The following is a 23,943-nucleotide window of genomic DNA, read 5'->3' on the forward strand; positions in this document are numbered from 1 at the left end:
GTTGGCAACTATGTAAGCTCCTCTTTTTCTATAGATGCCTCTGGGCATAATGCCAGGTACATCTCATAACGTTGTAAGTTCCTTTATTTCTATAGAAGCCTCTGGGCATAATGCCAGGTACATTTCTTAATGTTGTAAGTCCCTCTTTTTCTACTGAAGAATCATTGTTACTACATAAGTTTATTGCAATAAGCCAGAGTGAAGAACAAGCTAGAAACCAATGTTAGGGGGCACCTTTACAGTCAGGAGATGGATTGGAGACAGTGGAAGAAGGGAAGGATCAGAGAAGACAGGATCAAACAGCCTTTTTTCACAATGCAGAGGATTACTCCTTAGGTTCCACAGTGAGTATAACAAGAATGCTTTACTGCATATACAGACTGACTTTACTGTTGCAGGTTAAGTAACACTTTAACCACTTCCCCCAAATGGACGTACCCATACGTCCTTGGGTTTCAGTGGTAATACCGGCATTGTGGGTGCAAACATTTGTTGTTTATAGCACAAAAAATATAAATCGCAGAGGTGATCAAATACCACCAAAAGAAAGCTCTATTTGTGGAAAAAAAAGAACACAGTGCGGAATCGCAAAAAATGGTCTGGTCTTTGAGGGGGCAAATCCTTCCGGCCCAGAACTGGTTAATGATTGTGCAGGCTATTAAGGGTTAATGCTACACCCTATTGTATATTGAACTTTATGCTTTCACAATGTTTGGGTTTCTGTTTGTCTGAACTCTGTAATTCCCCCCCCCCCTCAGTACAGTCTATTAAGGGTTAATGGCCTCCCTGTATGATCGGTCTTTTATTGTGTGTTTATCTCTGGCTCTGTACTCTGTGGTTCCCCCCTCTGTGCTGGTCATCTTGGGTTAACGGCCTCCCTGCATGATCAATCTCTCATTGTATATAGTCTACTGGCCCCACCTACAGTGGTTATATATTTCCAAGGTTTTCATGGCTCTACATGGTTTTAGAAAGAAGCTACGAGGCTTTGAAACGCGTAACCAATTCCCTCTGCTTCCTGTTCCACCCACGGTGACATCACATCCTGGCCAGTGCCCCTGTGTATTGCAGCCTGGTTCTCTGCATTACCTGGCTCTTCCTACAGCAGAATCCGATCCTGATGGTGGCCACAGCAGCATCGTGACTATCCACCGTGCAGCCCTTTGGAGAGCAGTGACCTATATCAACATGCTTTGTTTTGACATCTAAATGCGAGTTGCCAATTGTCCTTTAATAAAGACTGTGCCCATAGTACTGCACTTAGTCTGGCGCTCCCTGCTGTTCTTATATTATAAAATTATTAAGCGTCTTCTGTCTACTAAGCTAGGACTCCTATCTTTGGATTGCTGTAGTGTCGTGTCTATGTGCTCAGTCTAAGTTCCTTGCGAATCTGTATGCAATTATACTGTGTGTTGGCAGATTGCACGTAGATGGTAAACTAGCATATCTGCCAGACGGAGATCTGGGTGTGTGTATGGTTGCCTAGCACAGTGGTTCCCAAAGTGGGGGTCGCGACCCCCCGGGGGGTCGCGGAGTGGGGAGCGGGGGGTCGCGAGATGCGTGTTATACGCCGATATTAAAAAAAAAAACGGCCAGGAAGCATCGCCGAGAGCAGAAGGGGCGGGCCGGGCCGAGGAGAAGGAAGGACTAGCTGTCATTAGAGCCGAAGGGGCGGGCCGAGCCGAGGAGAAGAGAGAACGAGCGAGCGCAGTCATCGGTAGTCCCGCCTATGACAGACGTCACACGTCTCGGCAGAGGAGACGGGACTTCCGATGACTGCGCTCGCTTGTTCTCCCTTCTCCTCAGCTCGGCCCGCCCCCTTCTGCTCTTACGGTATGACAGCTCGTCCTTCCTTCTCGGCCCGGCCCGCCCCTTCTGCTCTCGGCGCTGCTTCCCGGTCTTTTTTGAAACAAAATGAGGTTAGTTCCAATGGCGCTTGCGATGCTGCATATTTGGACATTGCGCTTGCTAGGCTGCATGTATGGACACTTGGTGGGCTGCTTATATGGACACTTGGTGGGCTGCTTATATGGACACTTGGTGGGCTGCTTATATGGACACTTGGTGGGCTGCATGTATGGACACTTGGTGGGCTGCATTCATTGACACTGCTGGTGGGCTGCATGTATGGACACTGCTGGTGGGCTGCATGTATGGACACTGCTGGTGGGCTGCATGTATGGACACTGCTGGTGGGCTGCATGTATGGACACTGCTGGTGGGCTGCATGTATGGACACTGCTGGTGGGCTGCATGTATGGACACTGCTGGTGGGCTGTAATTTGTTAATAAAATAGCCTGGCTTAGAGATTGTGTTCCTTTTTGTTTTAGCTCTGTCAGTATGTAACCAAATCGCAAATCTTACATACGAGGGGGAGGGGGAGGGGTCGCGGGTCGTCAGCAATCTAATATTGGGGGTCGCGGTCTGAAAAGTTTGGGAACCCCTGGCCTAGCAGACCAGTCAGAGGACAAAAACAGATAGGTAGTTACAAGCTACCATGAGTCGTGTATCTGGTGTGTGGGTATGTGGACAGTGGGAAGAGTAATTAACACCGGGTTCTAGCTTGTAGGATAGCTGGAGGAACCCTAGAAATGTGTGCTAATTGCTAGACTGCTCTCCAACCCTTAGAGTGCACCAGATTGTATGTGTAGCACCCTCCTAGGTAGGTGCTAGGTAAAAGCATTTTATGCTCCTTCTGTTTATCAGGGGAGCCTGATCTACTAGGTTGCCTGTTGCATGTTTTTCAGGTGTGATTCACTGGGTCTGAGGGAGTGTCCCCACTGTATCCAATAAGGGATCTTGTTGGACAGTGGAGGAAACCCAGCCAGTGTCACATTGGCTTTTGTGGGAGTCTCAGTGGGTGGGCACTCTTGCAGTGCATCCTGGGATTGTTCATAAAAGCCAGGGGGACATGTGACAGGGCAGTCTTTGGTGGGAAGCAGAGTCCCAGGAGGAGGCTGGCGGCTGTCTCTTCTCCTGTTGTATGAGGAAGGTGGTCATAGGCGGTCGGCCTAGTGAACCAGGTGTGGAGCTGAGCTGCAGAGGATCATGTAAAGCTGACAGTGGAGCTGCTGCCAGAGTCTTCTGGGAAAAACAGTGTCCGTGAGTACAAGGGGACTTCCCGGAGGGTCTGCCGAGGAAGGGGGACCACTCTAGTCAAGTCAGAGGATCAAGGGGTCAGCTCACACAGTGTGTCAGATTAAAGGGGGTGCCGTATAGAACCCTGAAGAGTAGGGACAAAGGGAGTGCCGAGTAGGACCCTGAAGAGCGATTCACAGTACAGTACAGTTCATCTAATTCTTCTTCACTTAGTGGCAAGGTGAAGCAGCGGCCTTGCGGCACTCGGCTTTATTCAGAAGTCCCAGCAATTGTGCATAGTTTATTCAATTGGAGTATTCCACTCATCCCTTCTCCCATCCCAGTTCTCCAATTAAACAACAAAAACCCAACCCCCTAGACTGATTTCTGACTGAGCCAAGCACTTAGAATATGCTATATTGTCATGTTGTTGCTATGGGTAACCCAGGGGAATCCACAACCAGCAGCTCCCATGGGAGTAGTGCTACATATGTAAGATTCGTATCTGCCTGTGTGTGGTCAGCCAGCTACAGTAGGTCCTCACCTCAGTTAGCTAGTCACCGCGAGCTTGCGTCTTTGACAAGGGGGTGAGGACTGGAACAGAAGGAGTGAAGAGGGCGATGGAGTGGTGAAGTGAGGGATGAAGAGGGGGTAACGCGTGATGAAGGGGGTAGAGAGGGGTAGAAAAGGGTGAAAAATGGGTGGAGGAGAAGGACATGGAGTGTAATTAGGAGAATGGAGGGTTAAATAGGGTACATGGGGGTATTTGTTCCTAGAAGTGGACAGCTGTCACTAATATTCCATGCTCAGTGTAGATAGGAAGTTAAGAGAAGTTCCCCAGCTAGGTGGTGGGACATAGAAAAGGCTACCCTTTCCCTTCCACCAGAACCCCACAAAGCACCCTCGATCCCCCTTCTTTCACCACACACAGAGCACCTGATGACTCTCATACAACCCCCACACACAGTGCCCTCCACTCCCTTCCTCTGGGCTCTACCACCTCCCCGAGGATGGGATACACAGTGGGAAGCAATAACTTCTACAAAGTACATATCTGGCAGGTTTGGGGAAGCCAGGCACTAATCACCGGACACACCCTAGGAGGAGCATCCAGAGCGGAGCCCATTCCACACACTGTGTACCATGTCCTGATGGGTCCAAGGAGCAGGAGAACCTCTGCCTGAGTGTTCTCTGATACCCACCCACTACTGATCACTACATGTTCATTGGCCACTTACAGCCCCACCCTAGACGCTGATTGGTCTACGATTGCACATTTACACTTTACATTGTGACTTTTGAGACACAGCCAAGGACACAGACATTGTTAAATAGATATCTGAAGAGAACAACTGTCTTGGCAAATCGGATATACAGTACATACACACATAGCACAAGGCTGTGTTCACACTACGAGACGTTTCTCCGGGCTGCAGTTACATAGTTAGTGAGGTTGAAAAAAGACATCAGTCCATCCAGTTCAACCTATGATGTGTGTGTGTGTTTGCTGTTAACCGTACATTGTATACCCCTGTATGTTGTGGTCTTTAAGATGCCCATCTAATAGGTTTTTGAAACTATCAATGCTCCCTGTTGATACGACTGCTTATGGAAGAGAATCCCACATCCTTACTACTCTGAAAGTAAATAACCCCTTACATAGTTTAAGGTTAAACTGTTTTTCCTCTAGTTTTAGTGAGTGGCCACGTGTCTTATTGTATTCCCTTTCTCTGAAAAATTTGTTCCTTATGCTCGGGTCATCTCGAGTACAGTATTTGTACATTGATATCATATCCCCCCTCAATCGTCTCTTCTCAAGAGAGAATAAGTTCAATTCTTGTAGTCTTGCCTCATAGCTGATGTCCTCCATTCCCCTAATCATCTTCATTGCCCTTCTCAGGACTCTCTCCAGTTCCAGCACATCCTTCCTGAGGACCGGTGCCCAGAACTGGACGGAATACTCCAGATGTGGCCGGACCAGAGTCTTGTAGAGTGGGAGAATAATCTTTTTATTTCTGGAGTGAATCCCCTTTTTTATACATCCCAGTATTCTGTTGGCTTTGCTTGCAGCAGCTTGGCGATGCATGCCACTGCCAAGCCTGTTATCCACTAGGACCCCCAGGTCCCTTTCCATCCTAGACTCACCCAGAAGTTCCCCCCTAGTGAGTAGCTTGCTTTTGTGTTTCTGATGCCCAAGTGCATTACCTTACATTTTTCAACATTAAATCTCATCTGCCATGTAGTTGCCCACCCCATTATTTTGTTCAGGTCCGCTTGTAAGGTTTCCACATCCTGCATAGAAGTTATTGCCCTGCTTAGCTTTGTATTGTCAGCAAATCCTGAGATTGTGATGGATATCCCATCCTCTAGGTCATTTATGAATAAATTAAACAGGATTGGTCCCAGGACAGATCCTTGGGGGACCCCACTTTCCACATCTGCCCAATCCGAGTACCCCCCATTTATCACCACCCTCTGGACTCGCCCCTGGAGCTCCAGGTACTCACCCTATGGTCCATACCTATGTACCTTAGTTTGTACAGTAAGCGTTTGTGGGGAACTGTATCAAATGCCTTTGCAAAGTCCAGATACACCACATACACAGGCCTTCTTTTATCCAGATACACCGCATCCACAGGCATTCCTTTATTCAGATACACCGCATCCACAGGCCTTCCTTTATCCAGATACACCGCATCCACAGGCCTTCCTTTATCCAGATACACCACATCCACAGGCCTTCCTTTATCCAGATACACCACATCCACAGACCTTCCTTTATCCAGATACACCACATCCACAAGCCTTCCTTTATCCAGATACACCACATCCACAGGCTTTCCTTTATCCAGATACACCACATCCACAAGCCTTCCTTTATCCAGATACACCACATTTACAGGCCTTCCTTTATCTAGATACACCACATCCACAGGCTTTCCTTTATCCAGATACACCACATCCACAGGCCTTCCTTTATCCAGATACACCACATCCACAGGCTTTCCTTTATCTAGATACACCACATTCACAGGCCTTCCTTTATCCAGATACACCACATCCACAGGCTTTCCTTTATCTAGATACACCACATCCACAGGCCTTCCTTTATCCAGATACACCACATCCACAGGCCTTCCATTATCCAGATACACCACATCTACAGACCTTCCTTTATCCAGATACACCACATCTACAGGCCTTCCTTTATCTAGATACACCACATCCACAGGCTTTCCTTTATCTAGATACACCACATCCACAGAGCTTCCTTTATCTAGATACACCACATCCACAGGCCTTCCTTTATCCAGCTACACCACATCCACAGGCCTTCCTTTATCCAGATACACCACATCTACAGACCTTCCTTTATCCAGATACACCACATCTACAGGCCTTCCTTTATCCAGATACACCACATCTACAGGCCTTCCTTTATCCAGCTACACCACATCCACAAGCCTTCCTTTATCTAGATGGCAACTCACTTCATCGTGAGGATTTTTCATGAATCCACGCTGATTACTACTAATAATAATCATTACTAAAGTCTTGTACAGGCATACCCCACTTTTAAGTACACAATGGGACCAGAGCATGTATGTAAAACGAAAATGTACTTAAAGTGAAGCAATACCTTTTTTCATTTCTCAATGCATGTAAATACACTAGCTCCATAGGAAATCTTGGTCAGCTTGACATGGCATTGCTCCCAAACCATGTGACAAGGACACCGAGCTTGGGGAGCATGTTAAGGGGATCCAGGACTATGACATAGTAGATTACCTAGTCAAGCTGGCCAGCCACAAACATGATATGTTGTAGTCCTGGGTACCCTCTCGGTGCTCCCTAAGTTTGGTATCCCTGTCACTTATGGTTTGGGAGCAGTGCCATGTCAAGCTGACCAAGATTTCCTACAGACGCCAATGTTGAAAACCGAGAGTAGTGTCATGCCAAGCTGAACAAGCTGTGTCCTTACTCGCGAGTGTACTTAAAGTGAGTGTACTTAAAGCGGGGTATGCCTGTATAAAGTCCCTGAACATCCCCTCACAGTTCCTCTGAGCTCCACAAGGTGGTGATCTCACTTCTACCCAGACAGGAAGTCTCTATGGAATACAGACAGGAAGTGATGTCAGGTATAAATAGTAAGTTCCAGGTGAGAGGTGAGAGGTGAGTTGGGAGGAAGTAGAGAGGAGACATTGCTGGAAGACGCAGCAGTGGAGGTAATAAGATCTTATTTTTCTATTTACACCCAGTAACCCCCCCCCCCCCCCCCCCGTCATGTCCGTCCTCTTCCCCCATAGTCACTGTGACGTCTTTTATCTCCAGCAGATGATGATACACACATATATATTGTGGAAACCTAGATTAACCCCTTCAGGCGCAGAACGTTTCCCCACTTACTGGGCCGGAACATTCTTTTCATTTTGGAGATGTGTCATCTTTCTCACTCTCACCAATCACCTTCTCACCCCATCAGGTTATTTAGGGGGGATTGGATAATGTATTTATTTCTATTATAAGGTTCAAATAGGAAGAAAGAGGGGAAAAATTTAATTTGTAGTAAATGTCCTGAAAACTAATTCTCCCATAATGATCCCAGTCTCGGAAATTCATCCTAAAATGTGATCAGTAAAGTCACTGATACACTGAGATTACAGAAATATGATGTGTCCTGGCAAAGCTCAAAGACAACGTTCATCTTTCAGCTTAAGAGAGGTGGGACGCACCCTGGAGAAATTATTCTGTGTACAGAAACCTCCCAAACTGCCCCTCACAGCTCCTCCTCCCAATTTCCCTCCAGTCAGTCAGAGAATCCTATGACATCACACTGACCTTGCAGCTCCTCCTCCCTATGTACCTCCAATTGGCTTTTTACCTTTCTTAGAATGTGGGATTGACCCTTGCCATTCTCATGTGCAAATGTAATGATACCAGAATGGCTATGACAAGCTTTTAACCTGCAGGAAAGAAAGGGGGGGGGGGGTTGTTAAATTATATCTCAGCCTGATGTGAGGCTTTATTAAAAAATAAAATGGAGACATGACCAGAGAGGTGAGGAGGATTCTGGGAATATCATTTGATTTTACTATGCGTGTTTAAATCTAGAGTTTTCCTCCTGTGACATCTGGTGTTCACATGGCCATCTCATTGCCTCCACCTTCCGTCCTGATAGAATAGAGAAGGAGAGAGAAGCTGCTGACAGGAGAGGTGAGCAGTGCTGGGAATTCTGGGACATTACCCAGTAACAGACAAGGGATGTGTCTGGATGGTGACTGTATCATTGTGTGTGTCAGGTTCCTATAAGGTGTCAGGATGTCACTGTCTATTTTTCCATGGAGGAGTGGGAGTATTTAGAAGGACACAAGGATCTCTACAAGGACGTCATGATGGAGAATCAGCCGCCCCTCACATCACCGGGTAAGATGAGACTTTATTGTAAAGGAGAGAGCAGTACGGAGGCTCCACCTAGATCCCCCATCATCTGATAAACACATAGAAACAATGTATTCAGTCAGTGTGTGTGTTTCCTACAGATGGATCCAGTAATGGGAACCCACCAGAGAGATGTCCCCGTCCTCTGTATTCCCGGGATTCCACACAGGAAGGTCACACCATCCCTCACCATCATCAGGTAGATGATTGACAATTATTGAAAGTTGTGATTTATACACAGCATGTTTGTTACAATGAATGTTGTATTTTATATTCAGAGTGGAAACCGCGGGGATGATAATATTGATTTTAAAGAAAAGTATAAAGATGAGGATGAGGAGTATGGAGTGATAGAGGAGATTTTAGACGGGCATAAGGATATGATGGAGCCACCTAATACCAGGAACCCACCAGAGAGATGTCCCCATCCTCTGTATTCCCGGGATTCCACACAGGAAGGTCACACCATCCCTCACCATCATCAGGTAGATGAGGAACAATCACTGATAGTATCATTAGAATCTGTACATTATCTGCATTGTTACATTTGATGTCATTTTTATTATATATACAGAGTGGAGACCTAAGAGATTCTAAAGTTGAAGTTAAAGAAGAGATAAAAGAGGAAGATGATGAGGATGGGGTGATGGAAGAGTCAGAGTTTCTAAAAGGACACAAAAATCGGTATCAAGACAACATGGTGGAGTCATCCAACTACAGAAACCCACCAGAGAGATGTCCCCGTCCTCTGTATTTCCGGGATTCCACACAGGAAGAGCACACCATCCCTCAACATTGCAAGGTTGTTGGGACAGAGCATCTACAGCAGAGATCTCCAAACTTAAAATAAAAAAGGGCCAGTTTAAAGTCCTTCAGACTTTAGGGGGGCCAGTGGGAAAGTAGAAAATGTCTGGCATCCATTGGGAGTAAACAATGCTCTATATTTGGGGATAGTGGAAGGAATATTGCCCCATTGTTGATGTCGGTGGGAAGAATTTTGTCTTTCTGTTGGTGTCAGTGGGAGGAATAGTTCCTTATGGCTTGTATCAATGGTAGGCATTATGACCCCATTGTTTGTGTCAGTGGGAGGAATAGTTCCGTATGGCTTGTATCAATGGTAGGCATTATGACCACATTGTTTGTCAGTGGGAGGAATAGTTCCGTATGGCTTGTATCAATGGTAGGCATTATGACCCCATTGTTGGTGTCAGTGGGAGGAATAGTTCCGTATGGCTTGTATCAATGGTAGGCATTATGACCCCATTGTTTGTGTCAGTGGGAGGAATAGTTCCGTATGGCTTGTATCAATGGTAGGCATTATGACCCCATTGTTGGTGTCAGTGGGAGGAATAGTTCCGTATGGCTTGTATCAATGGTAGGCATTATGACCCCATTGTTTGTGTCAGTGGGAGGAATAGTTCCGTATGGCTTGTATCAATGGTAGGCATTATGACCCCATTGTTGGTGTCAGTGGGAGGAATAGTTCCGTATGGCTTGTATCAATGGTAGGCATTATGACCCCATCATTGGTCTCAGAGAGAGGAATAGTTCCCCATTGTTGGTGTCAGTGACAGGTATTATGCCATATTGTTGGTATCATTGGATGGAATAGTGCCCCAAGGGACAGAGCAAGGCTAACAAAGCGCTGCATCCGGCGATCACTGATCTAAAACATAGACTCATAGAGGTGGCGTGTGAAATTTTTTTGTTATGTCACAATAATAAAGCTTATATTTTACAGATGATATTCTCTCTCATTTTCTTGATTTAGAGTGGAGATCCAATCGATATAGAATTTGAGGTGAAAGCAGAAGAAGAAGAGAGGGATGATCAGCAGTCTATGGAGGAGGATGGAATAACGAGGACATTTATAGAGGAGGACACTCCTACAGAGATCAGCACAGGTGGGTCATTCACACTAAATACATTCCTCCACCCATACTGCTCACTGATTGGTCCAGAGTAGGGCAAGGACTGGGTGATATCAGCCTGTAATACCCTGGTCACTTTCCTGAGCTGTGTTCCCCATATCTTATACAATATGTTGCACATTACATCGTCCTGACTTCTACCTTCTACCAACTGCTATATACAGTATAAACATAATATGTATTCTCTTTTGTTACACCCATTTTCTACCAGCTGGACATTTTATATCTGATGATTTGATTGGAGGACAGACTTTTACATGGTGATAATAATGTGATTACATCCTCAAACTTTGGAACCTTAAACAGAAAGTGATAATGAGGGAGGAACCAATAACCCAATGATGGTGGTCTTCAGTATCAGTCCAGTCTTCATCTTGGTTGTTCTCCCCCCATCCTCACTCTCTGACCTCTGGTAGGGCTCAGCCCCGCTATTATTCATGACTGAATCATGGACTGAATAAGGAAGTGCAGGACTTGTGTTGGGAAGATGTCATTTAGGACTCATTCACACTTGCTTCAAAACATTGAATTGGACACGCTTTTTCAAAGCACCCTGAATGGCAATCACAGCGCCTTTCACTAACTAAAATAGTTACCTTACAGTTCTGGTTACACATTGTGTTTGCTTTGCTTCGGTTCAAAAACTATACCCCATTTCACTTTATTGGTGCTTTAAAGCAGTGGTCCTCAACCCTGGCCTACAGGGCCCACTAACAGGCCAGATTTTCAAGATAACTGAAATACATCCCAGGTGATATCATTTGCTGCTCAGTGATTGCAGTACTCTAGTCTGCATCTCTCCAAGGTAATACTTAAAATCTGGCCTGGTAGTGGGCCCTGTAGGCCAAAGTTGAGAACCACTGCTTTAAAGCTTCTCCAAAGCCTCCATAGAAGTCTATGACAAAGCTAGCTTGAAACACCTGAAACTTCTGACAGGCTTTTATTCAGCTTAGCCTTGCTTTTAATTTATTCAAGGTATATGATATCCCAGGAAGCACTTGGAAACCCAACACATGTAACTATATATAGATATATATATATATATATATATATATATATATATATATATATATATATATATATATATATATATATATATATATATATATTATACACTATACGCATGGGGGTGGGTGCCACAGATGTCACAGTTGGTCAGCAATGTGGAGGAGCAGGACCGGACCAGACAGAGGTACAGGCAAAAGCAGACTGGCTCATAGAATGTTACAGGGGAAGGTGATGGAAGAGCTGGAGGCACCAAGGAGAGTTGTAGGGGAGGAACAGCTTGCTGCACACACAGGAAAAAAAGAGGGGGAGGGGGGATCAGCACTCTACCGCTACGTGATAGAGAATGGTGGGGGAGGATTTGCACACGGTCAGCACTGGTGAGAGATGGGGGAGGAGCAGCGGGGGAGGGGGAGAGGATCAGCCTGCTGCACACAAATGCACACACAGAAGAGAGAGGTGGGGGGAGGATCAGCCCACTGCGCACACAGAAGAGGGGGGTGGGACTATCAGCACACTACACACATGGGGGAAGGGGGAAGTATCAGAACCTTGCACAAACGGGAGGGGAGATGGGATCAGTACACTGCACTCACAGTAGGTGGACACACGGGGGGTGCGCAATCAGGAGAGGGAGGGGGATCGGCTCCCTGCATGCACTGGAGAGAGAGCGGGGAAGGATCCGCACACTGGCGACAATTGACAGAGAATGGGGGAGGATCACAACAGTGCCGAGGGGCATCAGCAGCAGAGCAAGAAACTAGCATGGATAACGTGCACAACATGATGTGCTGCAAGGGAACAAACTGGCAGAAGCTGAGCAGGTACCAGAGAAACACATTAGAACTGTGAGCCCTGGAGAGAGGAGGATCATACCAGAGCTGGAGGCACTGGAGAGAGGAGATTCGCATGGGGCATTTGCCAAGCTTCAGTAAAGCTTCAAAAAAGCATGTTGAAGAAGTAGGTGCTTTAATATGTGTTGAAGTCGAAGCAAAGTGTAAATGAGCCGTAAGTGATAGAGGGGGAAGGGACACTCGTCCTATAATCCCCTCATCTCTGTCACTCCTATAAAGACAGTTCTCGTTGTTTCCTCACTCTCTGACTAAAGTCCATGAATAAAGAAATGAACTGGTAGAAGATCAGAGGACCCATTTACTAGTTACCTTGAGGGTGGAATTGTAAGATTCTCAGAGACAAAGCGGCCTGATGTGGGCGGAGTCCTGGTTTAGGGGAACCAATCTGCTGATGTCTAGTAATAATCTTTGTATTTCTATTTTAGTAGATGGACGGGAGATGAGGAAAACCTCAGAGGATTGTCTCACTTTGTCTCCAGACTGTAAAGTAGAAGATGAGGACATCACACAGTATAGTCCAGGAGAAAACCCGGCTACCTCAAATCTCCATCCAACACCACACAGTGTAGATGGACCATCGTATTCCTCTTATCCTGAGGAACCTCAGACTGTGAAGGACAGTGCCGGACCATCGTATCCCTCTTATCCTGAGGAACCTCAGACTGTGAGGGACGGTGCCGGACCATCGTATTCCTCTTATCCTGGGGAACCTCAGACTGTGGGTGACGGTGCCGTCCTTCCAACAGATAAGAGGTTTTCCTGTACTGAGTGCGGGAAGGGTTTCCTTTTTAAATGCCGTCTTAATGTACATAAAAGATCTCACTCAGGAGAGAAGCCACATTCATGCCCTGAGTGTGGGAAATGTTTTTCAGATAAGTACAGTATTTCCAGACATCAGAGACTGCACACCGGGGAGAAGCTGTATTCCTGTACTGTGTGCGGGAAATGTTTTTCGGATAAGTCCAGACTGTCCAAACATCAGAAATCCCATACAGGGGAGAAGCCATATTTCTGTTCTGAGTGTGGGAAATGCTTTTCAGATAAGTACAGTATTTCCAGACATCAGAGACTGCACACCGGGGAGAAGCTGTATTCCTGTACTGTGTGCGGGAAATGTTTTTCGGATAAGTCCAGACTGTCCAAACATCAGAAATCCCATACAGGGGAAAAGCCATATTTCTGTTCTGAGTGTGGGAAATGTTTTTCACAGAAGTCCAGTCTTTCCACACATCAGAGGTTTCACACAGGGGAGAAGCCGTATTTCTGTACAGAGTGTGGAAAATGTTTTTCAGCTAGGTCCTCTCTTTCCACACATCAGAGGTCTCACACGGGGGAAAAGCCCTATTCCTGTTCTGAGTGTGGAAAATATTTTGCAAGGAAGTCCATTCTTTACAGACATCAGAAATTGCACACGGGGGAGAGCATGCATTCCAGCCCTAAGAAGCAATTTTCCTGTCTTGAGTGTGGGAAATGTTTTTCAGCCAAGTTCTCTCTTTCCACACATCTGAAAGTTCACACAGGTGAGAAGCTGTATTCCTGTCCTGAGTGCGGCAAATCTTTTGTACGAAAATCAGTACTTGTCATTCATCAGAGATCTCACATAGCTAAAAAGCAGTTTTCCTGTCCTGAGTGCGGGAAATTTTTTTCACAGAAGTCTAGTGTTGACACGCATTATAGACTGCACACGGGTCAGAAGCTTTATTCCTGTTCTGAGTGCGAGAAATGCTTTGTACGAGAATCACAACTTGTCAAACATCAGATATCTCACACGGGGAAGAAGCCATTTTCCTGTCTTGACTGTGGGAAATGTTTTTCACAGAAGTATAATCTTACGGCACATCAGAGATTGCACACGGGGGAGAAGCCCTATTCTTGTCCTGAGTGCGGGAAAGGTTTTTCAAGGAAGTCCTATCTTTCCACACATCAGAGATCTCACATGAGGGAGAAGCCAAGTTCCTGTCCTGAATGAGGGAATTGTTCCTTACTGAAGTCCTGTCTTCCTGTACATCAGGGATCCCACACAACCCATGAGGTGTATTAGTGCCTTGAGTGTGGGAAATGTCTTCTATTTGAATGTTGCTGGACATCACAACTCTTTTGCTAGAAAATTACTTAGAACTGTCAAACGGTGTATATATATATGTGTGTGTGTGTATATATATATATATATATATATATATATATATATTTTGAGGGGTTAGCTCGGTAGCGAGAGAGGGTGACCCCTTGGGGGGGGCTCGTTACACAGAGAGATAGCCGAGGAGTAGTTGAAAACAACAGTCTATGGTTTATTCTTGCAATTTTCTTCACACAAGTGCAAGCATCAAAAATAGCATAATTCAAAACAAACATAAAATAAAATAAACCCTGGCCACTGTGGGCGTCTACCTTCACACACAGGAACCTACCTAGGGAGTCTGTCCCAACCTACTGCTGGGCAGACACTGCTGGTCATACAGCAGACAATCAATAGTCCATTTGTTTTCTTTTCACACAGAAAAAGTCCATGACCTCACCTTGAGAAGTCTTCAGCTGACTGCTCTCCTCAGCTCACACAGCCTCAGGAGGCAGCAATCAGTAATCATCCTCTGGATAACTTATAGAGGCCTTAATTGCCTCATCCTGAACAGCTGAAGTCTTTTCAACGTCCTTACACCTTTCTGGCTACCTCTGCAGCCGACACCCTATAGTAATTGGTGAATTTTCTAAACCAGGTGGAAATGTATCTCTTGTCTGTGACAACACCCACAGATTTACCTGACTTCCTGTCACATATCCCCCCCCCCTGTTTCAACCCTAGGGTTGGGACACGGGTTGCCAGGCACGCATGTGCCAGGCACTGCTCTTGACTCTCACTGATAAGCCTCCTAGTATCTTCCCAAGTAATGTTCAGTCCATTCAATTCTTTGTCTGCTTCAGCTGCCAGAGACAAATCCTTCTGAGCAATCTGCTTTGCTTTGTCTATATACACTTGTTTTGGCTGATCCTCTCCATCTTAATATAGCCAATTCTCTGTATCTTCAAGCTTCAGGATGAAACTGTTTCCATCATCTTCATTGACAGATTTCTCATAAATGCCACACAGCTTGTCCCTCATCTCATGTACACATTCTTCAACTGCATTTTTGGCATTGTTTCGGTCCTTCTCAAGTTTGTCCTGCATAACCATCTTTTTCTCTTTTTCCAAAAACAAGTTCAACGTATCCCGTCCTATCCGCCATGGAGGATAGTAATCAATAGGCAACTCAATTGTGCTAGTCTTAACTTTAATGTCTTCAACAGTCTTGAGCCGCCTTTTTCTGCAATCAATGAATGGTTTCCACAAAGTTTCAAGAACCTCTGCTTCACTTAGCTTTGTTCCAAGTAATGTCTGTACTTTTTCTAGTGGATCTGTTTTGTCTTAACCCACGCTGACTGCTTCCACTACTGTTTCTTTTAAGGTTTGAAGCACTCCTAGAGAGTCCGCATGTATTTTTAAGAAGTCTCCTAATTTGGACAGGGATCCTTGACATCTTTCTGTGACTTGAGTTACTTCTTCATAAAGCTGTACATAATCATTGACACTTTGTTGTAAAAGGGAATGATTTTCTTTCTTGAGCTTGGCTTGCTCTAAGATGCTGCGCAGAGGGCTTTCAACATTTCTTCAAAATGAGCCCTTTTCATTCTTCCAGAGACATCCATATCATTCATGAAACATTCAATATTTAGAGGCAGATCTTGTTTATAGATTCCATATGCCAGTGCTACTGCAGTAGTTTCATTAATTAATCATAGACAGTTGAGCCCAGCGATCTGTGTGGTATCCATTACAGACCTCCTCTCTGCATCAGTGAAGAAGCATGGAATTGCAACAACACAGTCTATTACAGGCTTCTTCAATGCACTTTCTGCTATTGCATTACTTTTCCCTTGTAGCTCCTTTAGGATTTCCTTGATTTGGTTGAATTGCATATCTGCTGAAATATTTGACCGTTCAAGGTCACCTAGTTCCTTTTCTTTATTTAAACTCCACATGTAATGCATCTCAAAATCACGATCAAACTTCTGCCACCTGTCTTTCACCAGTTCCATTTTGGTAATCTTCTCGGAAAGGCACTTATTAATCGGCTTCACGTTTTCATCAACCGCCTTAGTTTTCTCCATTAGGTGGTGTTTGCTTTTTTCTCCAAGCTTTATATCACTTGACTTCTTCACCAGACTTTCAGCCTGAACTGAGAGATCATCACTTTTCTTACACAGCTCCTTTGCTTGCTGAAGTTCTAATGATACATTTTCCAGTGCTTGAAGTTTTTGAAGGAACTGTTTAATCCAGAGGGGTGATTCAAGCAACATGTCATCAAATTTGATGCTCACTCAGGACAGACCCCAAAACACTGATCCTTTTAGAAACTGCATCAGGAAAACTATCCCATCTTTGGGACAGATCCTCTGTTGCCTGTAATTCCTCTTCAAGTTCTTCCAACTGAATCTTCATCTCTTCTACTTGCTGTTGTAAGGCTCGCTTAGACTTTTCTAGCTCATGAACGCTTTTCCCAACATCATTCTTGGAGCTGACCAAATCTTCCATCTCTGTACACAGCTGTTTGTTAACTCTTTCTAGTTCAGCTTTAAGCTCTAGAGCTTCCTTCAAGGAGCGAGCCAAGAACAGAGCTTTGGTCTCTTTCTCACGAGCCTCTGCTTCTGCATGGTCACGTTCTGCATATTTTGCAGACACAGTCTTCTCCTCACCAAGCATCTGATCAAACTTCTTTTGCTTCTTCTCCAGGTTGGACACAATCTGACGCTGGTGACCAAGATCCACACTACCTTCATCCAGTTCCTGCTGAAGTCTTCTCTTTGTCTTCTCCAGCTTGTCATAAGCAACTGCCTTTTCCTCATAGCGTTGATTAGCAGCTTCAAGGTCTTTCTGCAGTTTCTTTTTCACCTCTTCAACATTTTCTAACGAATCAACACTTTCTTCCATTCGCTTTTTCATATCCGCTATCTGAGCTTGCAGTGTTGAGACTTGCTTCGATAGGTTTTTCTTTTCTTCCTCCTCCTCTTCTAATTGTTCCAGGAAGCCATTTTTCTCATCTTCCATTTGTTTGAGTTTTGTGCTACAGCTCAGTTTTTGACGTGTCTCTTCTTGTAAGAGTTCCTGAGTGTCTTGCAGCTGTAATTCCAAGGTAGAGAAATCTTTGCCAAATTAGCTATATTTTCTGTCTGCTTGATACAGCAGACTTGTGACATTGTCCAACTCAACCTACAGTCGGTTTGCCTTCTCTGACAGCTCAGCAACGAAATCGGTCACCTTCTGATACTTTGACTTGCAATTCCTGAAGCTGTGCCTCTACTTTTTTCTCTTGTGTTCAGAGTCTCCATTACCCTGCACAAGAGCCTTCACCTCATTGGCTAGTTTCTGGGAATTAGAATGTAATTCTGCCACACAGGCTTCTTTCTTCTTTAGCTGCTGCTGGACACGTTGGGCTTCAGCTTTCCAGCTTTCACAGTCTGTACGTAATTCATCTACCACATTTCTCAAAGTGGTGAGCTCATACTCAGTAATTTAGCCTCTCTCTCACTTGCTAGGCGCTCTGCAGCTTTCACCTGCTCATTCAAAGTAGCCAGGTTTGATCCAGCTTCCAGTGAGGTTATATTCTGAATATCAGTCTGTGTCTGCACCTCTTCTACAAGTTTTTGAGACTTGTCCTTCCACTCTTTAAGATGCTGCTTGAGCTTTTTTAATTCTGCTTTGTGTTTTTTCTCCCTCTCATTTTTCTCATTGGAGCTGAGAGACAAGGTAGTTTGCAGGTCTATTTTGGTAGCTTCTAAAGACTGAAGACTTTGTGCCAGCTGATTACGCAACTCAAACATATCACCCATACTTTGCTCCTGCAAAGTCTGAACTTCAATTTCCTTTTCCATGAGGATGGTATCTTTCTCCCTTTATAGTGTCTTGACGTTTTTGCAACTCGACCAAAAGAAGAGCAGTGGATTCTTCCCACTGTGACACCTGAGACCTGAGTAGTTCACTCTCTTCCTGTAATTTTCTATGCTCCATCCTAAGCAACTCCAGGGCTTGTTCCTTCTGCCTAGAGGATTGTTGTAGATTTTGTAAATTTGTCTCCAGAACCTCAATCTCTGCAACATGCAGGACTTCCTTTTCTTCCAGTTGCCGTTGCAAGGCATCCAGCTCAGCCATGTTTCAAAGACTCGGTTTCCTCCAAACTCTGTTTCTTTAAATCTGCTTTTTCTAGTTGTTTAGCTCTAATGCTCTCTTGGTGAGCCTGTTGTTGAGCTGCAATGCTCTTTTGGTGAGCTGCCATGTTCTCTCGGTGAGCCTGTTGTTGAGCTGCAAAGCTCCGCTGAAAATCTGCATTTTCCTGCTGTTGTTTTGCATTTGCTATAACCATTTGTTTCAGCATCTCCTCCATTTTGGGTTTACTTTCCATCTGAGAACACTGCATCTCCATAACTGGTCCATTTGGAACAGTGTTGCTAGGGACAACAGCCTTTCTCCTCAGCATACTCGGTTCAGGCATGTATGGGGCTTGTTCAGGCGGTAACATCCACTCCATCCATAAAATTCGGTCTCTCATCTCAGCCATCTTTGCTTCTTTCTGGAGCTTTGACCGCCCCATCTTTAGTCACTCCACAATAATTTTTTTCAAAGTCCAGCAAAAATTTTGAGAGCACTGTCTCTTTAAAGCAAGTAGCTTTTCTCTCTCTTGCAGGATCTCCTCTCCTGCATACACAGATTGTGCAGTCTCACGCACCAGACAAAGTTCATAAGCCAGATGAACTTATTTCTTTGCAGGGATCTCCACTTCTGCCCAATGCATTCCTCCACCATATGTGAGGGGTTAGCTCGGTAGCGAGAGAGGGTGACCCCTTGGGGGGGGGGGGGGGGGTTCGTTACACAGAGAGATAGCCGAGGAGTAGTTGAAAACAACAGTCTATGGTTTATTCTTGCAATTTTCTTCACACAAGTGCAAGCATCAAAAATAGCATAATTCAAAACAAACATAAAATAAAATAAACCCTGGCCACTGTGGTCGTCTACTTTCACACGCAGGAACCTACCTAGGGAGTCTGTCCCAACCTACTGCTGGGCAGACACTGCTGGACATACAGCAGACAATCAATAGTCCATTTGTTTTCTTTTCACACAGAAAAAGTCCATGACCTCACCTTGAGAAGTCTTCAGCTGACTGCTCTCCTCAGCTCACACAGCTTAAGGAGGCAGCAATCAGTAATCATCCTCTGGATAACTTATAGAGGCCTTAATTGCCTCATTCTGAATAGCTGAAGTCTTTTCAACGTCCTTACACCTTTCTGGCTACCTCTGCAGCCGACACCCTATAGTAATTGGTGAATTTTCTAAACAAGGTGGAAATGTATCTCCTGTGTGTGACAACACCCATAATTTACCTGACTTCCTGTCACAATATATATATATATATAAATATATATGTGTGTGTATATATATATATTTTTTTTTTTTTTGCAAGAGAAAACGAAAACAGAAGAGCAAATTGGACTTTACAGGCCATAAAGGAGGGATAGTAAAAGCTATATAAAATGAATATTGTTTATTATGTCAAAAAGTTAAAAAACATATTGCATAAGGACAAGACAATACATCTAAAAACGATTCCTATAAAGGAATAACAATTGATACAGTAATTTACTGTAAGTTAGTAAGTCCTAAAATGTATTGCAGGTCTTCAAAGACAACACTTTCGTCACATGCTTCTTCAGGGCTGAACAGACCATACAGTACTTATCTGAATTGACTGCACATGCAGAAAGAGTTTGCCTGGGCAGACGCCGGGACCATATAAGAAAACGACCTTTCGTGTTATCAGTTGTACATTGATCCTCACATAGTGGATCCAGAAGACAAATTAATATAATCTGATGGAGTTGTAAAGTTGAAAAATCTGTGGTCCTAAAAAACAGGTTCCTAAAAACAAACTGTTCAATGTTTGTGGAGCCACGTTCAGCTGCACTAAAGGGCTTCTATGTCATTGAGGAAATCAGAGTCTTCTAATACAAGATCCTTCCCAAACTCAATATAGGATCTCCAACATAGCAATCCCACAACTCGTCAGACGCAGCTTATACCCAGGGTGGCTCCAAATTCTTTTTTTTTTTTAAAGCACAGACCATACAAGAAAAAAATGGCGGGTGTTGCAAATCACTTTAAAGAGGTTGTAAACCAAAATATTTTTTAACCCTGAAAGAGAAACACATAATGAGCTAGTATGCATCGCATACTAGCTCATCATGAAATACTTACCTTAGAACGAGCCCCCGCCATGCCGCCCGCTTACCTGTATGACAGGCAACATGTTCAGTCGCCCGTCTTCCGGGATCGCGGCATCCGGCCATCTGATTGGCCAGAGCCACGGTGACGTCACTCCCGCGCACGTGTGCGGTAGCCGACGATCACGGCACGGGGCTCTGAAGGAATGGCACGAGCGGCCGTTCCTTCAGAATGCATGCGCCAGTGACGTTACTGGCTGCATGTAAGGTAAATATCTCCTAAACGGTACATGTTTAGGAGATATTTACAGTACCTATAGGTAAGCCTTATCATAGGCTTACCTATAGGTACAAGTTGCAGAGTAGGGTTTACTTCCTCTTTAATGCATAAAAATACAATATAATACCCAGTTGTATGTTAAAATATAAAAGATGATGTTACGCCGAGTAAATTGATACCAAACATGTCTCGCTTTAAAATGGTGCACGTCTGTGGAATGGCGACAGGCTGTAAATTATACTATCCATAGGCGACGCTTTAAAAGCCTTTACAGGTCACCACTTTAGTGACGGAATTTCTGGGTCTTTCACTGACGTCACGTCCGGCTCAGGTGTAACGCATGCTGGCTCAGAGAGATGCGCGGCGGCGAGGATTGTTATTGAATAGGCTCTATCTAGTGGGTGCCGCAATGTGTTTCGGCTATTATTTTTGATTACTATTTTTAACAAACGTAAGCATTTAAGCGGTGAGGGTCCTGGTGGCCCAAAGCCTTCTGGTGAGTGGCCCCTCATATACTAGGTGGTGGGGCACAGTATATAAGTGGGGCAAAGTATATAAGTGGGGCACAGTATATAAGAAGAGCATCACTGATTCACACATACAATAATAAAATATGCCCTGATGCACCTCCATCCCTCAATAACATAGAAAGTTGCAAAGATTTGCCCTTGGGACTGTGAATGAGGTGCGACATGCCCAATGATACAATGTAAAAAGTAAGTTTATTGGAACATACAACGTCAGCAAGCAAACACAGACAGGTACCGTATTAAGAAACAGATTTGTGATGTTACACATAGTATATTATATATTCATGAGCTGTGTTGCTTTTAAGCCAAACATAACGTTTTGCATTGTTGCCAAAAAGTTTGATTTTGGTTTCATCTGAGCAGAGCACCTTCTTCCACATGTTTGGTGTCTCCCAGGTGGCTTGTGGCAAACTTTAAACACTTTTTATGGATATCTTTAAGAAATGGCTTTCTTCTTGCCACTCTTCCATAAAGGCCAGATTGTTGTCCTATGGACAGCGTCTCCCACCTCAGCTGTAGATCTCTGCAGTTCATCCAGAGTGATCATGGGCCTCTTGGCTGCATCTCTGATCAGTCTTCCCCTTGTATGAGCTGAAAGTTTAGAGGGACGGCCAGGTCTTCGTAGATTTGCAGTGGTCTGATACTCCTTCCATTTCAATATTATCGCTTGCACAGTGCTCCTTGGGATGTTTAAAGCTTTGGAAATATTTTTGTATCCAAATCCAGCTTTAAACTTCTCCACAACAGTATCTCGGACCTGCCTGGTGTGTTCCTTGTTCTTCATGATGCTCTCTGCGCTTTAAACGGACCTCTGAGACTATCACAGTGCAGGTGCATTTATACGGAGACTTGATTACACACAGGTGGATTCTATTTATCATCAATAGTCATTTAGGTCAACATTGGATCATTCAGAGATCCTTACTGAACTTCTAGAGAGAGTTTGCTGCACTGAAAGTAAAGGGGCTGAATAATTTTGCACGCCCAATTTTTCAGTTTTTTATTTGTTAACAAAGTTTGAAATATCCAATAAATTTAGTTCTACTTCATGATTGTGTCCCACTTGTTGTTGATTCTTCACAAAAATTACAGTTTTATATCTTTATGTTTGAAGCCTGAAATGTGGCAAAAGGTCGCAAAGTTCAAGGGGGCCGAATACTTTATCAAGGCACTGTATCGCATCAACCCCTGAGGAATTAAACAGTTGTTGACAAAACACGACAGTTTACCAGGATGCATTTTTATACCTACCATGGATTGCTCTATGGAATACTGAACTTGACTATTAATATACTATGTATAACATATAAACACAGCAGACCGTTGTTATCTCAGTAATCATCACAGAGCTCCTGTGATCCTCCTATTTAGGAACACAGGTCTCTGTGTTGATTCCATAAGCCTATCCCCACACAGTTGGAAAGCACCCCCTAAGCATACATTTAACCCTCTGATCGCCCCTGGTGTTAACCCCTTCTCTGCCAGTGTCATTATTACAGTGACAGTGCATATTTTTAGCACTAATTACTGTAGTAATGTCACTGGTCCCCCCAAAAATGTCAGGGGTCCGATATGTCCGCCGAAATGTCGCAGTCCCGCTAAGAATCGCTGATCCCCGCCATTACTAGTAAAAATAAATAAATAAAAATGACATAAATCTTTCCCTTAGTTTGTAGACGCGCTTGCGTAAACCAATCGAAATACACTTATTGGGGTTTTTTTTACCAAAAATATGTAGCAGAATACAAATTGGCCTAAAATGATGAAAAAATTAGATTTTTAATTTTTTTTTTTTATTGGGAATGTTATATAACAGAAAGTGAGAAATATTGTTTTTTTTTTTTCAGAATTGTCGCTCTGTTTTTTTTTATAGCACAAAAAATAAAAATCGCTGAGGTCAAATACCACCAAAAGAAAGCTCTATTTGTGGGGGAAAAAAGGATGTTTTATTTGGGTACAGCGTCACACGACAGCGCAATTGTCAGTTAAAGTAACGCAGTGCCGAATCGCAAAAAAATTGCCTTGTCATTAAGGGGGTAAAACCTTCAGAAGCTGAAGTGGTTAAGCAAAATTTGTCATAGACTTCTATGGAGGCTTGGGAGAAGCTTTGAAGCACCAATAAAGCGACATGGGGTATCATTTTTAACCAAAGCAAATACAATGTGTAACCAGAACTGTAAGATAACCATTTTAGTTAGTGACTGGGCTGTAACTGAAAAAAATAAAAAAAGGACATCAATTGTATTTAGATACAGCATTGCACGACCGCGCAATTGTCAGTTAAAGTAACGCAGTGCCGAATCATAAAAAATTGCCTGGTCATTAAGGGGGTAAAACCTTCCTGTCCTTCAGTGGCTAATATACAAATTTTTGTAAATAAGAAAGAGTTGGGACTTTAAATGAGAGACATGACATGGCTGGTATTGACACATTTATTGTTGCATAAAAGTATGAAAACATGGCATGTTACAGAGTATTGAATAACCAAAAATATATGAGCTGATAAGTAATCCCCAAGTCCAGATTAATAAAAAACCAACATCACACAATTCCATGGAATAATAGAGTATATAAAACA

General features: G+C 44.1%; 4 protein-coding genes and 1 long non-coding RNA gene across 5 annotated transcripts in view; 3 read left to right on the forward strand and 2 right to left on the reverse strand.

The window, feature by feature from the left end:
* Positions 1 to 12,746, forward strand: part of LOC309550800 — an 82,682-nt gene extending 69,936 nt beyond the window's left edge. The window contains exons 2-3 of the long non-coding RNA XR_014225037.1: positions 10,341 to 10,422; positions 12,734 to 12,746. This is a non-coding gene — a long non-coding RNA (uncharacterized lncRNA). The remainder of the gene's footprint in view (positions 1 to 10,340; positions 10,423 to 12,733) is intronic.
* LOC309550737 (uncharacterized protein) overlaps positions 1 to 23,943 on the reverse strand; it is a 578,111-nt gene that overhangs the window by 347,913 nt on the left and 206,255 nt on the right. The gene's annotated exons all lie outside the window — the stretch shown is intronic.
* Positions 1 to 23,943, forward strand: part of LOC309550685 (uncharacterized protein) — a 903,485-nt gene that overhangs the window by 221,022 nt on the left and 658,520 nt on the right. The window lies entirely within an intron of this gene.
* LOC309550757 (uncharacterized protein) overlaps positions 1 to 23,943 on the reverse strand; it is a 245,401-nt gene that overhangs the window by 15,663 nt on the left and 205,795 nt on the right. The window lies entirely within an intron of this gene.
* Positions 12,949 to 14,277, forward strand: LOC309550001 (uncharacterized protein; the record flags this gene model as incomplete). The annotated part of the gene is made up of 1 exon (XM_082250475.1): positions 12,949 to 14,277. A coding segment is annotated over one exon (1,329 nt), but the record flags the coding sequence as incomplete, so codon positions are not given.

The sequence above is a fragment of the Pelophylax lessonae genome, assembly GCF_965119305.1.
Source record: "Pelophylax lessonae genome assembly, chromosome: 3".
Taxonomy (NCBI): Eukaryota; Metazoa; Chordata; class Amphibia; order Anura; family Ranidae; genus Pelophylax; species Pelophylax lessonae.